General features: G+C 36.5%; 1 protein-coding gene across 2 annotated transcripts in view; it reads right to left on the minus strand.

Moving 5' to 3' along the window:
• PPP4R4 (protein phosphatase 4 regulatory subunit 4) overlaps nt 1-25,442 on the minus strand; it is a 181,529-nt gene that overhangs the window by 126,960 nt on the left and 29,127 nt on the right. For both annotated transcript variants that reach the window (XM_057488175.1, XM_036882001.2), the window contains exon 3: nt 12,463-12,565. In XM_057488175.1, the coding sequence (XP_057344158.1) occupies nt 12,463-12,565 (103 nt within the window). The remainder of the gene's footprint in view (nt 1-12,462; nt 12,566-25,442) is intronic.

Here is a 25,442-nt window from a genome sequence, read left to right on the forward strand (position 1 = left end):
AACTATTCTGCCATGCAAAATCAGGAAGAGAGCAAAACTAGATACTTCAAGATAATGGTTTTGGAACTGAATTATAGTTGGTCTACACTGCCAAGTAATTTTTACATATAATAAATATCAAAGAAATATCAGTTTAGTGGATACAGTAGCTGTAAGTAACCATTTCAATGATCCATTGTAGCCATATTTAATTCAATGTTTTTTGAAAAAACTATGAAGTGTTTTCTGGTGGTGGGGGGGAAGCAACATGGGAAAGGATGGCATTATTTCTATAAGCAAGTGGAAACAGGGCTTGCTTTCTAGTCACTTATAGTGCTTTTCCTTTCTACCCTAATCTTTCTGTATAGTAGCCCAGTGAAAATCTGATTCTGATATTATAACTATCATTCATAACTATCTAAGTACCAGCACCATATTAAGAGTTCTGGAGAAAAGTCAAAAACAATTTCCCTGCCTTTGAGGGACTTCTGTTGCTTATGTACAGTCAAACATTCAACAAATATTTATTCAATTACATTTAGGGCACTGTGCCGGATTAGATGCTGGAGACCTAGCAATGTACCTGTTGATACTGTAATTAAAACTGTGATAAGAGCTAAGGATGAGAAGGAAGAAATGGCTTAAGAACATCTAACAGGGGACCTGATCTCTTCTAAAGAGAGGAGATCACCAAGAAGTGACAACTGGCTCATGTAAAGGAGAAATAACCAGATGAAAGTTGGGATAAAGACAGGTGGGAAAATAAGAAGAGAAAGAAGTCAGTGCCTGCACTGATAAGAAAGAGTACAACAGATTCAGAAACTAGAATAAGGTTAGTGTGCCTAGAGCACAGAGTAAGAGGAGGGGCTGAGGCTAGTGAAAAAGATGGAGCCCAAAATATGTAGGGCCTTAGATGATTAAGCAAGAGAATATTCAGACCATAGTCCTAAATGCTTTGAAATGTCATGCAAACTATAAAGATGAAAATGAACCAGAAAGTAGTGAGGAAGCATACAATGGGAGGAAGGTAAGGGGTGAGGATCACTTGGCAAGCTATTACCTTTATCTGGGAAAACCCCCATAGCAGCTTGGACTAGGGTGGAGGTAGTGTGTTTGGAGAGAGGTGGAGGGATTCAAGAAATACTAAAGGTGTAACATAAAGACTGTAGCAAGTAATAAAAACACATGGCATCAAGGACCACTCCCAAAAACCAGGTGGATAATGGTGTCACCCACTAGGAGAGGGGACACTGGAGGAAACCAAGGTGCGGAGGGGAAATGCCAGGGGCTCAGTTTTGGAAGTGTTAACTTTGAGATGCCTCTGAGGTACCCAATTAAGACTTCCAACAGGGAATTGCGTATACAGATCTGATACTCTGAAAGGTCTGCTATAAATGAGAGAATTTCTATAGAATAACTAGAATTCATATAGATGATATTCGAAGGCTTGGGTGTGGGAAGATTGTCCACAGAAAAAACAGACCAAAAGTGGAGATCTGCTACTCTAAACATAATGTCACCCCAACAAAATGAAGGTGTTGGAGAATTCAAAGTTTAAATAAAACATAAAAACATCCATCACAAGTGTTTTGACAGAGTATTTAATTTTGAGTTCTGGATAATTCCTAACACATCATTAGAAAGCAATCAATGGGTCTGTGTAGGGGTAAGGGTGATGACAGGGTGTGGCAGAGGGGTACATGCAGGTATACAAACAGAAACATTTTGGGTTAATATCATTCTGACAGTAAATCAAGGAAAAAATGAAAGGGAGTTTCTTCTTTCAGTAGTGGCAGACTAAGTAATTATGATCAGCTCTCCTGATGAAGATTATTTAGAACCTGGGCAAAATATAAAAATCCTCTATAAATGCATATGGAAACTAACAAATTTATCCATCCATTACCCATCTCTTACCCAAAATCTAAGAGACAATGTAATTTCAAACAAGTGAACATGTAATCTGCAGCCTGTTTTTCCCCTGGGGCCATTTGCTGATTATAGAAAAGGTTCCTGAGAGGCTGAGAGTTTAAGAGATTTTTTTTTTCTATTTGCAAAAGCCCTGGTAAACCCCCCTTGGATAGGATAAGGATAATCCTGAAGCAAACTGGCCTTTGCAGGGAGAGCATCCTAGCTTAAAATCATCTAATACCTGAATTGAGTGAGACTTTATTGTTAGTGCAGTTAAGTAGTCGCTAGAAGAAAACATACTCCTTTCTAGAAGATACCATTCTAGGCATCAAACTATTTGTACAAATAATTGATCAAATATAATATCAAACACACAATTAGTAACATCCAAGCACATGATGAAATACTATGAATGAGAAATACCAGAAAATAGAAATGAGCAACAGAAAATAGAAACACACCAAAAGGACCCCCAACTGTCCGTGTTACCTGATACATAACCCTGTTCAAGAAGATGAAAGATACAATTTAGAATTTTGACAGAAAATTCTAAGGAATGTTTTTTTAAAAAGGGTGTGGCAGATTTTTAAAAGAGCTAAAAAGAAATTCCAAACCAGATAAATATAATAATCAAAATCAGATTAGACACAGATGAACTAGTGAACTGGAATATGGGTCAGGATAAAACACTCAGAATGAATCACAAAGAGAAAAGGATGGAAAAGAAGGTAAAAGCCATAGGAGATAACTATGAAAAGGTCTAACATATGTGAAATTGAAGTCCCAGAAGGGGAGCAGAGAGAATATTAGGCAGAAGCATATATGGAAAATGTGTGAAAAGATAATGGTCAGTTTTTATAAGCACACCTATTCTAACAGATACATAGATTTATTCATGTGTATCTAATGACTAATGATATTGAGCATCTTTTCTTATGCTTATTGGCCACCCACAGATCTTCTCTGGCTTTGTATTGTCTCAAATTTTTTGCCCATTTTTAAAAATTGGGTGTGTTCTTACTGAGTTTTGAGAGGGTGTTTTTTTAACATGTTTGTTATCAGATATGTGACTTGTAAATATTTTCTCCCATTCTATGACTGTCTTTTTCATTCTCGTAACAGTATCTTCTGAAAAGAAGCTTTAGTTTTCACAAGGTCAAACTTAACAAAATTTTTTTCTATGGATCATGCTATTAAGTGTCATATGTAAGAAAACTTTGCCTAACCCAAGGTTACAAAGATTTTCTCTTATGTTTTCTTCTAGAAGTTTTTGCAATTTTAGTTTTTAACATTTAGGTTTGTGATCTATTTTAATTTTTGTATACAGTACAAGACATGGACTTTTTCCCCAACCAACCCAACACCATTTGTTGAAAAGACTATCCTCTACACTGAATTGCCTATGCACCTGTGTTGGAATCAACTGGCAATGTATGTGAGGGTTTTTTTCTTTACATATGCCTTTGTACAGGTATCACAGCCTTAACTGATATGTCTTTATATAAATAATACAGTCGTAATTGCTATAGCTGTATATTATGTCACAAAATCAGGGAGTAAAAGCCCATCAACTTTCACTTTTTCAAAGTTATTTTGTCAATTCTTTGTCCTTTGTATTCTCATATGAATTTTAGAATTAGCTCATCATCTCCTACTCCCATCCCCCCCCCAAAAAAACAATGAATTCTTTGGAGTTCTTACTATTTTGCATTAAACATATAGATTGGAGAAAACTGACATCTTAACAATATTGAGTCTTCTGATCCATAAAGATGGTGTATCTTTCCATTCACTTAGTTTTCATGTTATTTCTCTCCTCAATGTTCTAGTTTTCAGCATACAGGTCTTCCATATAATTTATCAGATTGATCCCTATGTATTACAGACTTTAATGCTAGTGTGGTAGTTTGAGAAAAACTTCAATTTCCAATTATTTGTTGCTAGTATGGAGAAATACAATTGATTTGTGTATTGATCTTACATCCTAATTTCTATATTCACTTAATAGTTCTAATATTTTTCTTTTGTAGATTCCATCTTAGATGAAAATGTTTTGTGACCCAAAAAAAAGGCAGTTTTGCTTCTTTCTCTGCCAATGTGAATATCTTTCATGCCTTTTTGTTGCGCTACTGCACTGGCCAAAATGTCCAGTACAGTGTTGAACAAACATGGTAAGAGTGGACACTCTTGGTTTATTCCTGATCTTATGGGAAAGCATTCAGTTTTTCACCTTTAAATATGATGTCAAATATAGGTTATTCACACAGGAAGTCTACCCCTAGTTTCCTGGGGGGGGTTTCTTAGGAATGATTGTTAGATTTTGTCAAATACTTTTTCTAAATCTATTGAGATGATCAGATGGTGGTGGATTATTTTGTTGTTGTCTTTGTTTTTTTAGTTTGTTCATAGGACAATTTATACTGATTAGTTTTTTAATTTTGAACCAATCCTAAATTCTTGAGACAAACTCCAATTGTTCATGATGTATTATCCTTTTTATATATTGCTGGATTTGATTTGCTGTTTTTCAGATGTTTGCATCTAAGCTCATGAAGGATATGTAACTATAGCTTTTTTGTAATGTCTATGTTTCACTGGCCTATTAGGATAATGAAAACCTCATAGGATGATTTATTCTTACTTCTTCCTCTATGTTCTAGAAGAATTTGTGTAAAATTATTATTTCACTTACATTTATGCCAATTTTTACCATTTATGGTGTTCTTCATTTCTTCATGTAAATCCAGTTTCCTTCTGGTATCACATTACTTCTGCCTAGAGAACTTGCCTTACCATTTTTTATAGTATAAATCTGGTATAAAGAATTCTTTCAATTTCTGTTTGTCTAAGAAACAAAACAGTATTTTGCCTTCATCCTTGAAAGATATTTTCACTGAGTATAGATATCTTGTTGAGTTTGTTTATTTATTTATTTTTGTACTTTTTGTGTTTAGTACTTCTAATATGACATTCCATCAGCCTTTAGTCTGCATGGTTTCCAACTAGAAGACTACTTTATTCTCACCTTTGTTCCTTTCAGCACTTTGACCATGATGTGCCTAGGGGGTGTATGTATGTATATATTTATTCTGCTTGGAATCCTTTGAGCTTCTTGGATCTTTGGTTTGTTATCATTCATTGATTCCAGAAAAGTTTTGGCCATTATTTCTCCAAGTAGTCCATCTTCCCTGCTCTCATTTTTTCATTCTGAGACTCCAATAGCACATATATTAGATCACTTTACTTTGTCTCAAAGTTATCTGATGCTCTGTTTTTTTCCTTTTTTCCCTTTGTGTTCAGTTTGGATGATTTCTACCTTCAAGTTCACTGATTCTTTTCACAGCTGTGTCTAAACTGCTAATAAGTCCATGAAACAATGTATCATTTCCAATATCATCCTTTTTATTTCTACCATTTTCATTTGGTTGTTTCGTAGCTTCTATCTCTCTGGGGAAATAACCTATATATCCTTACATGTCATTCTGAGGAAGTGGGCAATCGTCACCACACCCACATCAGCAAGGGTGACTCTCTCCAGTCTCCTGCCCTGTTCCCCAAGGCAGGGGAACCTTTAGAAAAGAGCCTGCAAGTGAGTGCAAAGTTCCCTTGTGTCTGGAGCCACGAGTCATTCTAAACTGATATGCTAGCCCCCAGTTAACCTTTAAAAACTTGTCACAGTGTAGCTAATGTTTTTGTTCTAACAAACTTTTTATGGTGACCCCTTCTTCCCCTTATTCTCTGTCAAAAGTCAGTGTCCCTGTGTCCAACCCTTCTTCAGCAGGACTGCTGTCCTTTTGAATTCAGTTTACTTGGTTGCCTTGTAACCACCTCTGAGGGGATCATGACAAGTTATGATTGAATGGATTTTTTTGAATAACCCATTGTTATTAGAAAGGGAGTGATGTTTTCTTGTACACATCCTAAGTAAAAATGGGACTGATTTCTTTGTTTTTGAGTAAGGAATATTCCTTACTCCCTTACACGCTTAACTATACATTTAAAAGAATGCTTATTGTACTTTACCTAGAGTTTCTCAATGTTCTGATTCGGATAAATTTTCTAGAGTATTTAGTTCACCAATGCCAAAAGGTTAGCTAATCCATAAAATTTTAATCAAACATTATAGACCTTTATGTCAATGGAATATGTGAATATTTTCTTTATAATTTTATATTTCTGCAAGGAGAATAAAAATATCTATAAATGATCTTCATATCACTCAAATGTCTTAAGTCAGACACAGTATTCAAGTGGGTTCCATTATCAGAGATAGAAAAGATATTCTAATTAAGAATTTCAGAAGTTCCATTTCATTTTTATTATAAGCAGGGTAAAAATAACAAATGAATGCATGACTAAGAAGCACATATGAGAATATTAGTCTCTACTAGAGTATACTGAAAGATAATACTTCCCGGTCTATTTGGAGTATTAGCTAACAGAATATTTTATATATGCCCAGAAAAACTGTATACCAGTAAGTGTTTCCATCAAATTTACTTATTATTATAAAATAATTACTGATATTAATCTAATTTTTCCTTAAACACACAGATATACATAAAAAGACATAACATATATTTCAAAATGCATTGAAGTCAATGTAATTTTATTTTTGAGTTGTAAACCACAAAATAAACACTAACTTATATCATCTGATGTTCACACTCTCTAATTCCTTTGGTTAATACTACCTCTTTTTTTTTCTAGTAAACTAGAAAAATAAATACTTTCTAATGAACTAGAAAAATAGTTATATAAATTTATGCTTCCTAGCACATAAAATCTCCTACTACGGTCAATTCTGACCTTGATTGTTTTCCATCAATTTACATTGCAGGAATTAGTTCACTTTCCTCCTCACCTTCCTTCACATCAGTGTCTCTAAATGTGTAGCCTGTCAGTAAAGAACCCTCCGCTATTGTGGGCTTTTGATGACCTATAGGGTGTCAGGAACTTCATGTTCTGCTTCTTACATATAAATGTGTTGCTTTCACAAAATCCTTTTGCTTTTCTCAGAATTTAACTTTTAACTTCAGTTTGAAAACATGTAGAGATAAAGACAGGTACTTGTATTTTCAAATTGCAAACTAAAGAAAAAAGCAATTTGTATCATCTGTTTATGCTCTTTAACTCCTTTAGTTAAGATTATGTTCTTGGTGTACCGTCTGAATAAATTAGAGTTTTATGCTTCCTTTTGAGAAACCTCCCATTAAAATTTTCATAGTCAAACACTTTTTTAAGTGTTTTTAAAAGCTAGATTTTCTCAACTGTAAAATGAAAATAAATACATCATGTGGAGTTGTTATAAGTTTAAAAGAATGTGTCTGAAGTAATACGCACAGTGCCTAAACAAAGTAAGTGCTCCTCACATTAGTGATGGTTATCCACATACCTGTGCCACTTGAAATAGGATTTAAAAAGTAAATAAAGTTAAGCTTTTTATTCACAAAAACTTTATTTACACAATAAATACTTTCTATAAATACTTAAAAACAAGACTTTTTAAATCTACCTATATTCAGTAGATATTCAACACTTATAAATAATTACTTTGAGAGAAACTTATGATATTTTTCTATTATTTCCATAAATGAAGATAAAGTCATACAAAATTAATACAAGTCTAAGAATCTTTCCAGAATCAGAAGATTGGTAGACCATATCTACTAACCTCAAATGATCAAATTTCATATTGATTAACTATTTCTCCTTTATCCTTCCCTTGTATGTATCTTTCTCCTGCTCCCAAATAAAAGTCTCTCTGTGAACATAAATCAGCATTATACCACTGCACTGATTATCCTGTTTTTACTTCTCATCTAAGAATGCCATTACTGGATAAGACCAATATGTCATTGGTCTTTTGGGTGGACATTTACCACCTCAGAATATTAAGTTCCATCATTGCTCATTTTACAATTATTTCTGAGTGCCCATTATTTGCCAAGCAAAGGTTGGCAAGTTCTAGGTTCTGGGAATACAGTAGTAAAGCAGACTAACAAAGGTTCTTCCCTTATGGAAGAAAGGGAAAAGAATAGTAGGTAATGAGATCAGAAAGTAGAAGGGGTCAGGTTAAGGGCACAATAAGGAGTTTTACTCTATCTGAAATGGGTAATTACTTGTATTGGTTTTCTGTGGCTGCTATATAAACTACCATAAACTGAGCAGCTTACAACAACGGAAACTTATTCTCTCACAGTTCTGGAGGACTAAGCCCTAAATCAGTATCACTCAGGAAGCTGTTGTAGTAACCAGACAAGAGATGACTAAGGCTTCAGAAGTAAAATTATACATTATGTATCTGCTACAGTCATGATCAGCTAATGAAAAGGATGTACAGCAGTTAAGACAGAGGGCATAGGAGTCAGACTTCCTGTTCAAACTTGATTATGCCACTTGCTAGCTTTGTGACTTTGGTTAAGTTACTCAACTAAGTTTCTTGCTCCATCAAGTGACCCTTACAAAACTGCTATGAGCATTCAAAGAAATCAAAATGTATAAAATGTTTGACTGAGTATAATGCCAGACACATAATAAGACTTCAACAAATGTTAGCTATAGTTATTTTTATCTGTTCCTGGTATTGTACCTTTTCTATATGTAATTTTATAACATATGTTTGGGTTCCCAAAATAAGTGAAAAAACAATTAAAAGGATTCAATAACTTAACAGGCAGAAACTTTTTTGTACTTCATTATAAAGGAGTCACTGATGTTATATGATGTAATTTTATCATTACCATTTTAAATTTTATGAAGAACCATGGTATTTTAGACATTTATCCTGACAGTCAAATTCTTTCATTTCTGGATAACCAGAAGTTCAAGTCAAATATTGAAATCTAACATCTAAGATTTCAATTTAATTTATTGTGGAGAATTCAAATTTAATCAACAAAGACCACAGGAAAAAATGTATTTCTTTTTCAAAAGATACTCTAGGATTGAATTATATAATATGGATATATTATAACAACTATATTTAAAAGTGTCTCCATATCTAGAGAATTAGATTGGAGGTCAAGATATTTCCTTCCTGGATTCTTATTTAAATTTAACCTTAAAATGAGTGATCTAATTGCATTATCATTCATTGGCCACTTTGGGTAAAATCTAGACAGTAAATTGTACATATACTATGAATTAGCTCCATTCTAATCCTGACTGTTTTCTGCCATTTTATTCTTAACCTTAAATTCCTTCATCTCTGAAACAGTGAAAATAGCAATGAAGTTAAAAAACATTTTTCAATTAATACATTATTGTAAGGTTGAAACACAAATGCAATAAAACAAAAAAACAAAAATAAAAATATCACTTGTGAAATTTTACATTAAGTCCAGAAAAATCTCTACCCTCCCTTTATCTTATGTTCTTTAAGGTAAAGATAAGGTAGAAGGTGAGTTCTAAAAGCTATTTATACTAGTTATAAATGTAGTGAGAATCTTGGGACTGACTAGTTTCTTACATAAAATATTTGTTGTTCATATCTTTAAACTCCCTAAAAGTAAACCATTCATAGACAATTTCATATTGGGAGGTACTTACACTATTTTTCCCCACAGATTTAATAAATTCTCAACCAAGATACTAAACACCAGCAGAACCATATGGACACTCAAGCCAGAAATCTGAAAGTCGTCTCTCACTACCCACATCTAATCCATTACGAAGTTTTGTTCATTCTACCTCCATAAAAGGTACCTCGAATATAGTCCCTACTCTCTGTCCCAATGAGCTGTCCTAATCCAAACCACCATCGAATGCCTTACTTAGGACTAGTGCGGTAGCTTCCTGATTCTCCCACTCCAGTCCACTCTCCGCACAATTACCAAAATGATCATTGTAAATCTAAACGGGGTAAGTTACTTCTCTACTTAAAACCTTCAATGGCTTCCCACGGTCCTAAGAAAAAACAACTCCTTCATGCTCTATCACCAACCATCTCTCTAACCCTCTTTCCAAATCCCACCCCGCCACCCCTACCCACTGGATTCCAACCATAAATGCCTCTTTTAACTCTACCAAGCGTCTTCATTTTAGGGCTGTCTCCTGCTCTCTCTGCCTGGACCACTCATTCCTGACTCTGAATGGCTGCTGCTTCTTCAGTTTTCATCTCCTCAAAGAGGCATTCCTTGACCTCCCGCTAGGCAGTAGGTCCCCCATCACTTAATCCTGTTCTTTACACTCACTTATTTTATGTCTATTTCCCTTCTCTGAACAATAACCTCCTTGAGGGCAAGTTCTGTTTTGTTCACCCTCTATTTTCTCAGTTCTTAAAACAGTGTCTGACACATAGGAGGTACTCAGTAAATATTTATGAATTAATGAGAATGCCATTATTACTAAATGCTCACCCTGCAATACAAGATTGCTTTCTTATAAAACTAAGAAATTACAGCTATGGCAAAAGAGAATAAAGTGGCTATGTAAGATTTTTGTCATGGTTTTATCACTTGAAAGTAAGCACTCACAGATGCAAGGCAGAAATGAAGAAGGTGATAACTATGAATATCAAAAATCTTAACAATATCCAAATACAATGATTTGCACATAATATGGGTTTTATAATTTGAAATGGGGTTGCTCAAATGTTTAGCTGTCTACATTATGTATTAAACCCTCTATAAAAGTCATTTTTGTTGCCCCCATAAGCTCTTTCCCCTTTATTTAATTCTTCATCATTTAAAACAAAGTCAGAAGCACACAATTAATATTCTCCTAGGCTTGTTCTTTGTCTCCATAATCTTTAGGCAGTTTAATCTAGGATAGACTTCTACATTTTTTGCATCTTTTTTAGTACAAGATAAATAATAGTCCTAAATAAATGGCTGCTTGTTGTTACAAAAGAAATGAATTAAATCACTCAGCACTAAATAAAGGTTTTCTTAGTATATATTCTTTGGTATACTTTTCCTTAATATCTCTTTATTCAGTTAATCTTCTATATTATGGATTAACTTTAATTACCTTGTAAGCTTATTAAAATTATATCTTCTTTAACTCAGTTACATAGTTTTAGCAGATGTACTGGATTCTTTGTATAAATATGCTGTACATAAAAGTGTATAATATTCTTTATACATTTCTAGGAAATTAAGATTTTTTTAGGAGCTATTATTTAATTGAATTTATGTAAACTCACTAGCAAAAGGATTTTTTCAGAATAATTTAGAGACCTATAAAGGTCATTATTCTCTATCCTTCATCTTTTAATTCTGCTTTATGAACCTTGGAAATTCGGTATATTGTGTGTGGACCAGAGTTAGTCTGCTCAACAATAGGGTATATAGTATGCTCGATACTTTTTTGCTTTAAATCGAATTCACTTACCTACAATAACTCTTTAGTCAAGAAGACCTAACCATCTGGTCCATTCAACTATGGCTTGACTGGCATTTTCAGGTGTCATGCTAACAAGCTTAGGTTAGTTAATAACACTGATGCTGAGTGTGAGATTAACCCTGGACTATACAGACTAACTTCCATTGAAATCATGACATACTTCTGGGAAAACAGATATGAAAAATCTTGATTCACTTCTGAATCATGTGCAATGCCAGAATAAACATTTTCTCAATTCACAATTTTAACCAGTAAAAAAAAACTCATGTTGCCTACATGGAAATGTGGGCATCTCGTAAAAATAACAGGTACCTCCCTGATCTAAATCACAGTAACTAGAACCATGCTATATATGCCTAATAATAAAACCCAAGGAAACACTAATAATTACTATATTTTAAACACATATAAATTTATTAAAAAGTATGAAAAAATTACAACCAAACATTAAACCAGAACAAAGTATACAAAACTCATTACTAGTAAACATAGTCTCCATTAGTGTGTAACCTCCCTAATTCCCATTAGCAGGTAATTTCCCTCAGGACACATAGGCTGTTATATGTTTTGTTCATTCAAGTTATTACAAAGAACAGCACTTGACATAGCTATAAATAAACAATAAATATTATGTATTAAATAGTTACTATTTTATATTAATAATCAGTATATAATAGTCAGAGGAAAGAATGTTTTAATCAAATATTTTTGCTTAAAGCAAAAAAACTAATTCTGATTGAACTGAGGAAGAAACAAAAGAAATATAAAACTAAAATTGTGGGGCCACGATTCAATCTTTATTTGACGATTCTTTAGCAGTCACCACAGGGTGATTATTAGGAATATCAGTTAAATTATGTTATCAATGGTGTAGAAACACTGTTAATACAGATTTAAGTCAATAGAATACCAAATAACATAGCTACGATTTTGTAAGACTAAGTTTTTTTTGTGAGCTACTGAAAAGTTAACTCCATTAAAATGTCTCTAATGAGAAAACGAGTAAAGAAATCTTTACAACTTAAGACCTGGATTTCTCCATTTCTATCAGCTAATTTTCCAAGTGTTTTCATCATAATTCAAAGTATATATCATAACACTTCCTCCACTCAATGATCGGGTACAAAATATCAGCCATCAAAAGCTCTGAAATTTTATCCTGAAAATGGTAACATGCTACTAGAAAAAAATGGTAAATTCAAATCTTATTTTGCACCAACTTACTCTAACTTTCGGCAAGACTCTCCGAAGTGTCTCAGCAGGATTCTGTCGCATCAAAAATGGAAGATTTGCAATCACACTTGTTCCTTGGATATCTTGGCCAGCACTTAGAAAGAAAACACAAATTTAAAATTTGTAATTATATGATGAATTATTTTTTTTACAACTATAAAAAGCAGGGATTAGTTTGAAAAATGTCAGTGTTTAATGATAAATACTCAGACATCTGACAAAGTTTTAAACTTTAAACACATCATTTAGATATAAAAATAAAACAACTGAAATTTCATTGAATGAAATCTTAGAGCAAATACATGAAGATATTATGTTTATGCTAAAACAAGAATCTCTACCTACATATGTCAAGTATAAAAGTCTTAAGACTATTGTTAAGTACTTACTTTAAAATTCTACCTCATTTTTTCCTGGGACCTGCCAGTTTGCTGTACTTTATAAAAAGATATAAATGGTAAAATTTCATTATGGTAAAATATTAATAATCATAACAACAGCAAAGACAGCAAGAAAATCAACTACAGAAGAAAATACAACTTTCTTCTGGTATAAACAAATTACCTGTCACACTAGATTGACCCTGACTTGCGAGAAATTTCTTAAAGATATGCACAATATTCTTAAAGATTAGCAGAGTATATTTATACGGTACTTTTTTAATATAATATTCATTGAGTCACTAAGGTATTACCAGAATAATCTTAATGATACTATAGTGGCTTAAATACCTCAGAAATGGTGTTCAGATTCTAGAGAACAAACATTTCCATGCAAAAAGGTTTTTGTTTTTAAAACATAAACTAAGCACATTGTGTAAGTACTTGAAATATACAGATTTAAAAAATGCTAGTAAATGTGGCACTATCTCTGAGGGAAATTCTACTTTTTCTTAACTGGTACCAATTAAAATGTTAATTGCTAATGCCATAAACTTTTTTACTTAGTTTAATTATTTTTCCTGCTGTCTCCAAATGAAACTATTTGCTGTTAAACATATATAAGAAAAAACCTGTTATACTATGGTAGTGAAATATAGGTCAGCACAATCACTCCACTATTCTCACCACTCTCTAAGTGAATACTTTAAAGACAAAACCAAGGAAAAAAGGAGGGGGGAGTGAAAAAGCAGACTCATGACAAGATGGTGAGAAGATCAAAATAGGGAAATTAAAACTGCACATAAAAACATCACTTCTAGTGGGTTGAATGTTGACCCCCCACATAAAATATGTCTATGTCCTAATCCTGGAACCTGTGAATGTTATCTTAATTTGAAAAAGGATCTTCAGACCAAGAGATCATCCTGGATTATCCAAGTAGGCTATAAACCCAATAACAAGTGTCCTTATTGGCTACACAGCAGAGATAGTGATGCTGCTATGAGTTAGGAAATGCTGAAAACTATCAGAGGCCAAAGAGGCAAAAGAACAGATTCCCCATGAGAGTCCTGCTGACACCTTGATTTCAACTCCATGATGCTGATTTCATACTTCTGGCTTCCAAAACTATGAGAAAATTAATTTCTGCTGTGATAAGCCATTCAGTTTGTGGTAATTTACTATGGCAGCCATAGGAAACAAATATACTACACTAAAGAACTGAGAGGGAAGAGAAACATCTGAAAAAGTAATGTTTCATATTATAATACACAGCCCATAGTAGAGGTTCAGTAAATGTCTCTTAAAAGTCTGGGTGAATGGATGACTCATTGGATGAACTGATGTCAGGATATCATTCACAGGTTCCAACTTAATATTGAACATTGGTGAATTTTATTCACTAAATTTGCAATTATGGGGAAAAACATGGTGTTAGAAATATATATGAAGACAAACATTGCTTAGAAGAAATTTTTAAAAGATAAGAAAACAAAAAAATTAAATGGTAGATTTAAGTCCCAAAATATCAATAATTACATAAAATGTAAATGGTCTAAATACATCAATTAAAAGACAGGGATTGGCAGAATGGATTAAAAATCATAACTAAATGCAGTCTGCAAGAAACTAACTTCAAATATAACTAAATCAACAGGGTGAAAGTAAAGGATTTAAATGATATACCACAGAAACTTGAATCAAAGGAAAGCAGTAGTGGTTATACTAGCATCAGATAAAGTAAACCTCAGAGAAAAGAAAACCCCACAGACAGACAGGGACATTACATAATGATAAAAAAGGCAATCCACCAAGAAGACATAGCAATCTGAAATGTGTATACACCAAAGAGAGTTGGAAATAGGTGAAACAAAACAGAACTAAAAGGAAAGATAGACAAATACACAAGTAAATGGAGATTTCACAAACTCTCTTAATAATTGATGGAACAACTAGACAGAAAGTCATTAAGGATATAGAAGAACTCGACACCACCACCAACCAACAGGATCTAACTGACATTTATATAACACTTCATCTAACAACAGTAGAACACACTTTCTTTTAAGTGCCCAAAGAACATATATCAAGACTGGGAGAAATATCGGCAAACTTCATGTTTGACAAATGACTGGTGTCTAGAATATAAAAAGAATTCTCAAAACTCAACAGTAATAAAACACACAATCCAATCAGAAAATGGGCAGAAGACATGAAGAGACATTTACTGAAGATGATATACAGATTATATATTAGCACATAAAAAGATGTCCAACATCATTAATCATTGTGTAAACATAAAGTAAAACCACAATGAGATATCACTGTATGCTTATCAGAACAGCTAAAATCAAAAAAAAACAATAATACCACCAAATGCAAAGAAATTGAATCATTCATACATTGTCAGTGGGAATGTAACTGGTAGAACCACTCTAGAAATCAATTTGGCAGTTCCTTTAAAAACTAAACATGAAACAACACATAGGCCAGTGACTGCTGTCTTGGGGATTGATCCCAAAATGAAAACTTACATTCACACAAAAACCTGTGGATGAATGTTTATAGTAGCTTTATCTGAACCAAAAAATGTAAAAAACCCATGTGTCTTTAAATGGTAAATGGTTAAACAAACTGTTAATACATCCATACCACAGAATGTTACTCAGCAAGAAAAAGGAACCAACTATCGATTGATGCGAGAACTTGATGAATCTCCAGAGAATTATGAGTGAAAAAAGACAACCCTGAAATATTACATAATTATACAATACCATTTATTTTATTTAACATTCTTAAAATGACAAAATTATACAAATTGAGACCATATTAGTAGTTTCCAGGATTTGTTAAAGATGGTTGTGGGACAGATGGGAAACGGATATGACAATAAAAGTGTAACATGAGGGGGGGGCTGAGCCAAGATGGCAGCGTGAGTAGAGCAGCGGAAATCTCCTCCCAAAACCACATATATTTTTGAAATACAAGAAAACTCTTCCTAAAAGAGAGACCAGAAGACACAGGACAACAGCCAGACCACACTCACACTTGTGAGAACCCAGCGCCTCGCAAAAGGGGTAAGATACAAGCCCCGGCCTGGTGGGACCCAAGCGTCCCATACCCCAGCTCCAGGCGGGAGGAGAGGAGTCAGAGCGGGGAGGGAGAGGGAACCCAGGACTGCTGAACACCCAGCCCCAGCCATCCGCACCAGAGCGCAGACACAGTGCAACTGTGGGGTGCTGGAAACTAGGGAAACAGGACAGTAAGACCAGTGAGCAGGTCCCTGCAGACGGCACACCCGGGACAAAGAAAAGCGAGTGCTTTTTGGAAGTCTTAAAGGGACAGGGACCACAAAACCGGATGGAAGCATCCTGGGACACTTAGTCCAGCAGCAGGGAATCTGGGGAACTCTGGGCACTCTAACCCCCTGGGCAACAGGGAGCACAGAGGCCCCTCACAGAGATAAATAGCCTCCCGGCTGTTCCCCCTCCAATGCGACTCCACCACTTTGGAGCAGCTGCCGGAGCCAGGCCACGCCCACAGCAACAGGGGAGATAAGCTCCATAGCAGCCGGGCAAGAATCAGAAGACCTTTCTGCGCGCATCTACCCAGCACAAGCCACTAGAGGTCTCTGTTCTCTCAGGAAAGGAAGGCCACAAAACAGCAAGAAGGGAATTTCTTCCAGCCGTCACTCGTGCCAGCTCTGCAAACTATTCCTATCACCATGAAAAGGCAAAATTACAGGCAGACAAACATCACAGAGACAACACCAGAGAAGGAGACAGACCTAACCAGTCTTCCTGAAAAAGAATTCAAAATAAAAATCATAAACATGCTGACGGAAATACAGAGAAATATACAAGAGCTAACGGATGAAGTCTGGAGGGAGATCACAGATGCCAGGAAGGAGATTACAGAAGTGAAACGAACTCTGGAAGGATTTATAAGCAGAATGGATAAGATGCAAGAGGCCATTGATGGAATAGAGACGAGAGAACAGGAACGCATATAAGCTGACACAGAGAGAGATAAAAGGATCTCCAGGAATGAAACAATATTAAGAGAACTGTGTGACCAATCCAAAAGGAACAATATCTGTATTATAGGGGTACCAGAAGAAGAAGACAGAGAAAAAGGGATAGAAAGTGTCTTTGAAGAAATAATTGCTGAAAACTTCCAGAAACTGGGGGAGGAAATAATCAAACAGACCACGGAAATATACAGAACTCCCAACAGAACAGACCCAAGGAGGACAACACCAAGACACATAATCATTAAAATGGCAAAGATCAAGGACAAGGAAAGAGTTTTAAAGGCAGCTAGAGAGAAAAAGGTCACCTATAAAGGAAAACCCATCAGGCTATCATCAGACTTCTCAACAGAAACCTTACAGGCCAGAAGAGAATGGCATGATATATTTAATGCAATGAAACAGAAGGGCCTTGAACAAAGGATACTGTATCCAGCAAGATTATCATTTAAATATGAAGGAGGGATTAAACAATTCCGAGACAAGCAAAAGTTGAAGGAATTTGCTTCCCACAAACCAACTCTACAGGGTGTTTTAGAGGGACTGTTCAAGACGGGAGCACTCCTAAGACTAAACAGGTGTCACCAGAGAAAATAAAATCACAGCAAAGAAAGCAGACCAACCAAATACTAACTAAAGGCAACAAATAAAATCAACTACCCACTAAAAGCAGTTAAAGGAAACATGAAAGAGCACAGAATAAAACAACCAACATATAAAGAATGGATGAGGAAGAATAAGAAGGGAGAGAAGAAAAGAATCTCCAGACAGTGTATATAACAGCTCAATAAGCGAGCTAAGTTAGGCAGTAAGATACTAGAGAAGCTAACCTTGAACCTTTGGTAACCACGAATCTAAAGCCTGCAATGGCAATAAGTACATATCTTTCAATAGTCACCCTAAATGTAAATGGACTGAATGCACCAATCAAAAGACACAGAGTAACAGAATGGATGAAAAAGCAAGACCCATATACATGATGCTTACAAGAAACTCACCTCAAACCCAAACACATGCACAGACTAAAAGTCAAGGGATGGAAAAACATATTTCAAGCAAACAACAGTGAGAAGAAAGCAGGGGTTGCAGTACTAATATCAGACAAAATAGACTTCAAAACAAAGAAAATAACAAGAGATAAAGAAGGACATTACATAATGATAAAGGGCTCAGTACAACAAGAGGATATAACCATTCTAAATATATATGCACCCAACACAGGAGCACCAGCATATGTGAAACAAATACTAACAGAACTAAAGGGGGAAATAGAATGCAATGCATTCATTTTAGGAGACTTCAACATGCCACTCACCCCAAAGGATAGATCCACTGGGCAGAAAATAAGTAAGGACACAGAGGCACTGAACAACATACTAGAACAGATGGACCTAATAGACATCTATAGAACTCTACATCCAAAAGCAACAGGATACACATTCTTCTCAAGTGCACATGGAACATTCTCCAGAATAGACCACATACTAGCTCACAAAAAGAGCCTCAGTAAATTCCAAAAGATTGAAATTCTAACAACCAACTTTTCAGACCACAAAGGTATAAAACTAGAAATAAATTCTACAAAGAAAACAAAAAGGCTCACAAACACATGGAGGCTTAACAACACGCTCCTAAGTAATCAATGGATCAACGAACAAATTAAAATAGAGATCAAGGAATACATGGAAACAAATGACAACAACAACACAAAGGGAGAGGGGCGGAAGATGGCGTCGTGAGTAGAGCAGCGGAAATCTCTTCCCAAAACAACATATATCTATGAAAATATAACAAAGACAACCCTTCCTAGAATAAAGACCAGAGGACACAGGACAATATCCAGACCACATCCGCACCTGAGAGAACCCAGCGCCTCGCGAAGGGGGTAAGATACAAGCCCCGGCCCGGCGGGAGCCGAGCGCCCCACCCCCCAGCTCCCGGCGGGAGAAGAATAGGCAGAGCAGGAGGGAGACGGAGCCCAGGACTGCCGAACACCCAGCCCCAGCCATCCGGGCCAGAGTGCAGACACAGTGCGTGTGCAGGGGGCCCTGGATGCTAGGGAAACAGGGCAGCAAGAACAGTGACCGGGCACTGGAGGCCGGGTGCTGGAGGACATAAGAAAAGTGCGCGACCATTTTTTTTTTTTTGCTTTTTTGCTGTTTTGTATTGGCGAGCGCTTTTTGGAAGTCTTAAAGGGATAGGGACCCCAATACTAGGGAAACAGGGCAGCAAGAACAGTGAGCGGGCACTGGTGGCCTGGCGCAGGAGGACACCAGAAAAGCAAGCGCACATTTTTTTTTTTAATTTTTTTTTTTTTTATTTAAAAATTTTTTCTTTTTTTATTTGTGGTCGTTGTTTTGTTTTGGCGGGTGCTTTTTGGAAGTCTTAAAGGGGCAGGGCGGGTCACTTAATCCAGAGGTAGGGAATCCGGGATCTCTGGGCACCCTAACCCCTGGGCTGCAGGGAGCAGGGAGGCCCCTTACAGAGATAAACGGCCTCCCAGCCGCTCCTGCTCCAACGCGACTCCACCATTTTGGAGTAGCTGCCCGAGCCAGGCCACGCCCACAGCAACAGCGGAGATTAACTCCATAGCAGCCGGGAAGGAAGCAGAAACCCTGTCTGCGCGCAGCTGCGCAGCACAAGCCACTAGAGGTCGCTGTTCTCCCAGGAGAGGAGGGCCACAAACCAACAAGAAAGGAAGTCCTTCCAGCCGTCACTCGTCCCAGCTCTGCAAACTATTCCTATCACCATGAAAAGGCAAAGCTACAGGCAGACAAAGATCACAGAGACAACACCAGAGAAGGAGACAGACCTAAACAGTCTTCCTGAAAAAGAATTCAAAATAAGAATCATAAACATGCTGACAGAGATGCAGAGAAATACGCAAGAGAAATGGGATGAAGTCCGGAGGGAGATCACAGATGCCAGAAAGGAGATCACAGAAATGAAACAAACTCTGGAAGGGTTTATAAGCAGAATGGATAGAATGCAAGAGGCCATTGATGGAATTGAAATCAGAGAACAGGAACGCATAGAAGCTGACATAGACAGAGACAAAAGGATCTCCAGGAATGAAACAATATTAAGAGAACTGTGTGACCAATCCTAAAGGAACAACATCCGTATTATAGGGGTGCCAGAAGAAGAAGAGAGAGGAAAAGAGATGGAAAGTATCTTAGAAGAAATAATTGCTGAAAACTTCCGCAAACTGGGGGAGGAAATAATCGAACAGACCACGGAAATAAACAGAACCCCCAACAGAAAGGATCCAAGGAGGACAACACCAAGACACATAATAATTAAAATGGCAAAGATCAAGGACAAGGAAAGAGTTTTAAAGGCAGCTAGAGAGAAAAAGGTCACCTATAAAGGGAAACCCATCAGGCTAACATCAGATTTCTCGACAGAAACCCTACAGGCCAGAAGAGAATGGCATGATATATTTAAAACAATGAAACAGAAGGGCCTTGAACCAAGGATACTGTATCCAGCACGACTATGATTCAAATATGACGGTGGGATTAAACAATTCCCAGACAAACAAAAGCTGAGGGAATTTGATTTCCACAAACCACCTCTACAGAACATCTTACAGGGACTGCTCTAGATGGGAGCACTCCTAGAAAGAGCACAGCACAAAACACCCAACATATGAAGAATCGAGGAGGAGGAACAAGAAGGGAGAGAAGAAAAGAATCTCCAGACAGTGTATATAACAGCTCAATAAGCGAGCTAAGTTAGGCAGTAAGATACTAAAGAGGCTAACCTTGAACCTTTGGTAACCACGAATTTAAAGCCTGCAATGGCAATAAGTACATATCTTTCAATAGTCACCCTAAATGTTAAAGGGTTGAATGCACCAATCAAAAGACACAGAGTAACAGAATGGATGAAAAAGCAAGACCCATCTATATGCTGCTTACAAGAAACTCACCTCAAACCCAAACACATGCACAGACTAAAAGTCAAGGGATGGAAAAACATATTTCAAGCAAACAACAGTGAGAAGAAAGCAGGGGTTGCAGTACTAATATCAGACAAAATAGACTTCAAAATAAAGAAAATAACAAGAGATAAAGAAGGACACTACATAATGATAAAGGGCTCAGTACAACAAGAGGATATAACCATTCTAAATATATATGCACCCAACACAGGAGCACCAGCATATGTGAAACAAATACTAACAGAACTAAATGGGGATATAGACTGCAATGCATTCATTCTAGGAGACTTCAACACACCACTCACCCCAAAGGATAGATCCACCGGGCAGAAAATAAGTAAGGACACGGAAGCACTGAACAACATACTAGAGCAGATGGACCTAATAGACATCTATAGAACTCTACATCCAAAAGCAACAAGATATACATTCTTCTCAAGTGCACATGGAACATTCTCCAGAATAGACCACATACTAGGCCACAAAAAGAGCCTCAGAAAATTCCAAAAGATTGAAATCCTACCAACCAACTTTTCAGACCACAAAGGCATAAAACTAGAAATAAACTGTACAAAGAAAGCAAAGAGGCTCACAAACACATGGAGGCTTAACAACACGCTCCTAAATAATCAATGGATCAATGACCAAATCAAAATGGAGATCCAGCAATATATGGAAACAAATGACAACAACAACACTAAGCCCCAACTTCTGTGGGACACAGCAAAAGCAGTCTTAAGAGGAAAGTATATAGCAATCCAAGCATACTTAAAAAAGGAAGAGCAATCCCAAATGAATGGTCTAATGTCACAATTATCGAAATTGGAAAAAGAAGAACAGATGAGGCCTAAGGTCAGCAGAAGGAGGGACATAATAAAGATCAGAGAAGAAATAAATAAAATTGAGAAGAATAAAACAATAGCAAAAATCAATGAAACCAAGAGCTGGTTCTTCGAGAAAATAAACAAAATAGATAAGCCTCTAGCCAGACTTATTAAGAACAAAAGAGAGTCAACACAAATCAACAGTATCAGAAACGAGAAAGGAAAAATCACGACGGACCCCACAGAAATACAAAGAATTATTAGAGAATACTATGAAAACCTATATGCTAACAAGCTGGGAAACCTAGGAAAAATGGACAACTTCCTAGAAAAATACAACCTTCCAAGACTGACCCAGAAAGAAACAGAAAATCTAAACAGACCAATTACCAGCAACGAAATTGAAGCGGTAATCAAAAAACTACCAAAGAACAAAACCCCCGGGCCAGATGGATTTACCTCGGAATTTTATCAGACATACAGAGAAGACATAATACCCATTCTCCTTAAAGTTTTCCAAAAAATAGAGGAGGAGGGGATACTCCCAAACTCATTCTATGAAGCTAACATCACCCTAATACCAAAACCAGGCAAAGACCCCACCAAAAAAGAAAACTACAGACCAATATCCCTGATGAACGTAGACGCAAAAATACTCAACAAAATATTAGCAAACCGAATTCAAAAATACATCAAAAGGATCATACCCATGACCAAGTGGGATTCATCCCAGGGATGCAAGGATGGTACAACATTCAAAAGTCCATCAACATCTTCCACCACATCAACAAAAAGAAAGACAAAAACCACATGATCATCTCCATAGATGCTGAAAAAGCATTTGACAAAGTTCAACATCCATTCATGATAAAAACTCTCAGCAAAATGGGAATAGAGGGCAAGTACCTCAACATAATAAAGGCCATCTATGATAAACCCACAGCCAACATTATATTGAACAGCAAGAAGCTGAAAGCATTTCCTCTGAGATCGGGAACTAGACAGGGATGCCCACTCTCTCCACTGTTATTTAACATAGTACTGGAAGTCCTAGCCACGGCAATCAGACAAAACAAAGAAATACAAGGAATCCAGATTGGTAAAGAAGAAGTTAAACTGTCACTATTTGCAGATGACATGATACTGTACATAAAAAACCCTAAAGACTCCACCCCAAAACTACTAGAACTGATATCGGAATACAGCAAAGTTGCAGGATACAAAATCAACACACAGAAATCTGTGGCTTTCCTATATACTATCAATGAACCAACATAAAGAGAAATCAGGAAAACAACTCCATTCACAATTGCATCAAAAAAAATAAAATACCTAGGAATAAACTTAACCAAAGAAGTGAAAGACTTATACTCTGAAAACTACAAGTCACTCTTAAGAGAAATTAAAGAGGACATTAACAGATGGAAACTCATCCCATGCTCGTGACTAGGAAGAATTAATATCGTCAAAATGGCCATCCTGCCCAAAGCAATATACAGATTTGATGCAATCCCTATGAAACTACCAGCAACATTCTTCAATGAACTGGAACAAATAATTCAGAAATTCATATGGAAACACCAAAGACCTCGAATAGCCAAAGCAATCCTGAGAAAGAAGAATAAAGTAGGGGGGATCTCACTCCCCAACTTCAAGCTCTACTATAAAGCCATAGTAATCAAGACAATTTGGTACTGGCACAAGAACAGAGCCACAGACCAATGGAACAGACTAGAGAATCCAGACATTAACCCAGACATATATGGTCAATTAATATTTGATAAAGGAACCATGGACATACAATGGTGAAATGACTGTCTCTTCAAAAGATGGAGCTGGCAAAACTGGACAGCTACATGTAGGAGAATGAAACTGGACCATTGTCTAACCCCATATACAAAAGTAAACTCAAAATGGATCAAAGACCTGAATGTAAGTCATGAAACCATTAAACTCTTGGAAGAAAACATAGGCAAAAACCTCTTAGACATAAACATGAATGACCTCTTCTTGAACATTTCTCCCCGGGCAAGGAAAACAACAGCAAAAATGAGTAAGTGGGACTATATTAAGCTGAAAAGCTTCTGTACAGCAAAAGACACCATCAATAGAACAAAAAGGATCCCTACAGTATGGGAGAATATATTTGAAAATGACACATCCGATAAAGGCTTGACGTCCAGAATATATAAAGAGCTCACACGCCTCAACAAACAAAAAACAAATAATCCAATTAAAAAATGGGCAGAGGAACTGAACAGACAGTTCTCCAAAAAAGAAATACAGATGGCCAACAGACACATGAAAAGATGCTCCACATCGCTAATTATCAGAGAAATGCAAATTAAAACTACAATGAGGTATCACCTCACACCAGTAAGGATGGCTGCCATCCAGAAGACAAACAACAACAAATGTTGGCGAGGTTGTGGAGAAAGGGGAACCCTCCTACACTGCTGGTGGGAATGTAAGTTAGTTCAACCATTGTGGAAAGCAGTATGGAGGTTTCTCAAAATGCTCAAAATAGACTTACCATTTGACCCAGGAATTCCACTCCTAGGAATTTACCCTAAGAATGCAGCACTCCAGTTTGAAAAAGACAGATGCACCCCTATGTTTATCGCAGCACAATTTACAATAGCCAAGAATTGGAAGCAACCTAAGTGTCCATCAGTAGATGAATGGATAAAGAAGATGTGGTACATATACACAATGGAATATTATTCAGCCATAAGAAGAAAACAAATCCTACCATTTGCAACAACATGGATGGAGCTGGAGGGTATTATGCTCAGTGAAAAAGGCCAAGCAGAGAAAGAGAAATACCAAATGATTTCACTTATCTGTGGAGTATAAGAACAAAGGAAAAACTGAAGGAACAAAACAGCAGCAGATTCACAGAACTCAAGAATGGACTAACAGGTACCAAAGGGAAAGGGACTGGGGAGGATGGGTGGGTAGGGAGGGATAAGGGGGGGAGAAGTACGGGGGTATTAAGATTAGCATGCATGGGGGGGTAGGAGAAAAGGGAGGGCTGTACAACACAGAGAAGGCAAGTAGTGATTCTACAACATTTTGCTATGCTGATGGACAGTGACTGTAAAGGGGTTTACAGGGGAGACGTGGTATAGGGGAGAGCCTAGTAAACATAATATTCATCATGTAAGTGTAGATTAGTGATACCAAAAACAAAACAAAACAATACAAAACAAAACAAAAAAAAAAGGGCAGTTCCTGTGTTGTAACCTCCAATGAGTTCTACACAAGGGTATAAAGGGCATATAAAAGTGTAGGCAAAGGGTCTGTTTGCGTTTATACAGAAGATCAAAGCCTAATTGGGCTACCCCAAAAATGAACTAAGATACGATATGAAAGAAAACTTCCAACATCAGCACTCTCGGGAAGACTCATGCCAGAAGATGATCATCAAAAAACCCCAACAAAGATCCACGCACTGCTACAGCTGTAGATGCACTCATCCCACCAGCTCCTGGACTTGCCATGGGAATGAAGGAGATATCTAAGCTGGCCTGTGCATACAGTAAAACAACAAATTTGACTGGATCTATACTGTTGGAACTCAACCAAGAATTAGGAGAAGTGCAAATTGTAGCGCTCCAAAATCTTACAACTACAGACTATTCACTGTTAAAAGAACATAAGGGATGTGAACATTCCCCAGGAATGGGTTGTTTTAATTTGTCTGATTTCTCTCAGACTGTTCAAGTTCAGTTAGACAATATCCACCATATCATAGATAAGGTTTCACAAATGCCTAAGGTGCCTAACTG

The sequence above is a fragment of the Manis pentadactyla genome, chromosome 11 (assembly GCF_030020395.1).
Source record: "Manis pentadactyla isolate mManPen7 chromosome 11, mManPen7.hap1, whole genome shotgun sequence".
NCBI lineage: Eukaryota > Metazoa > Chordata > Mammalia > Pholidota > Manidae > Manis > Manis pentadactyla.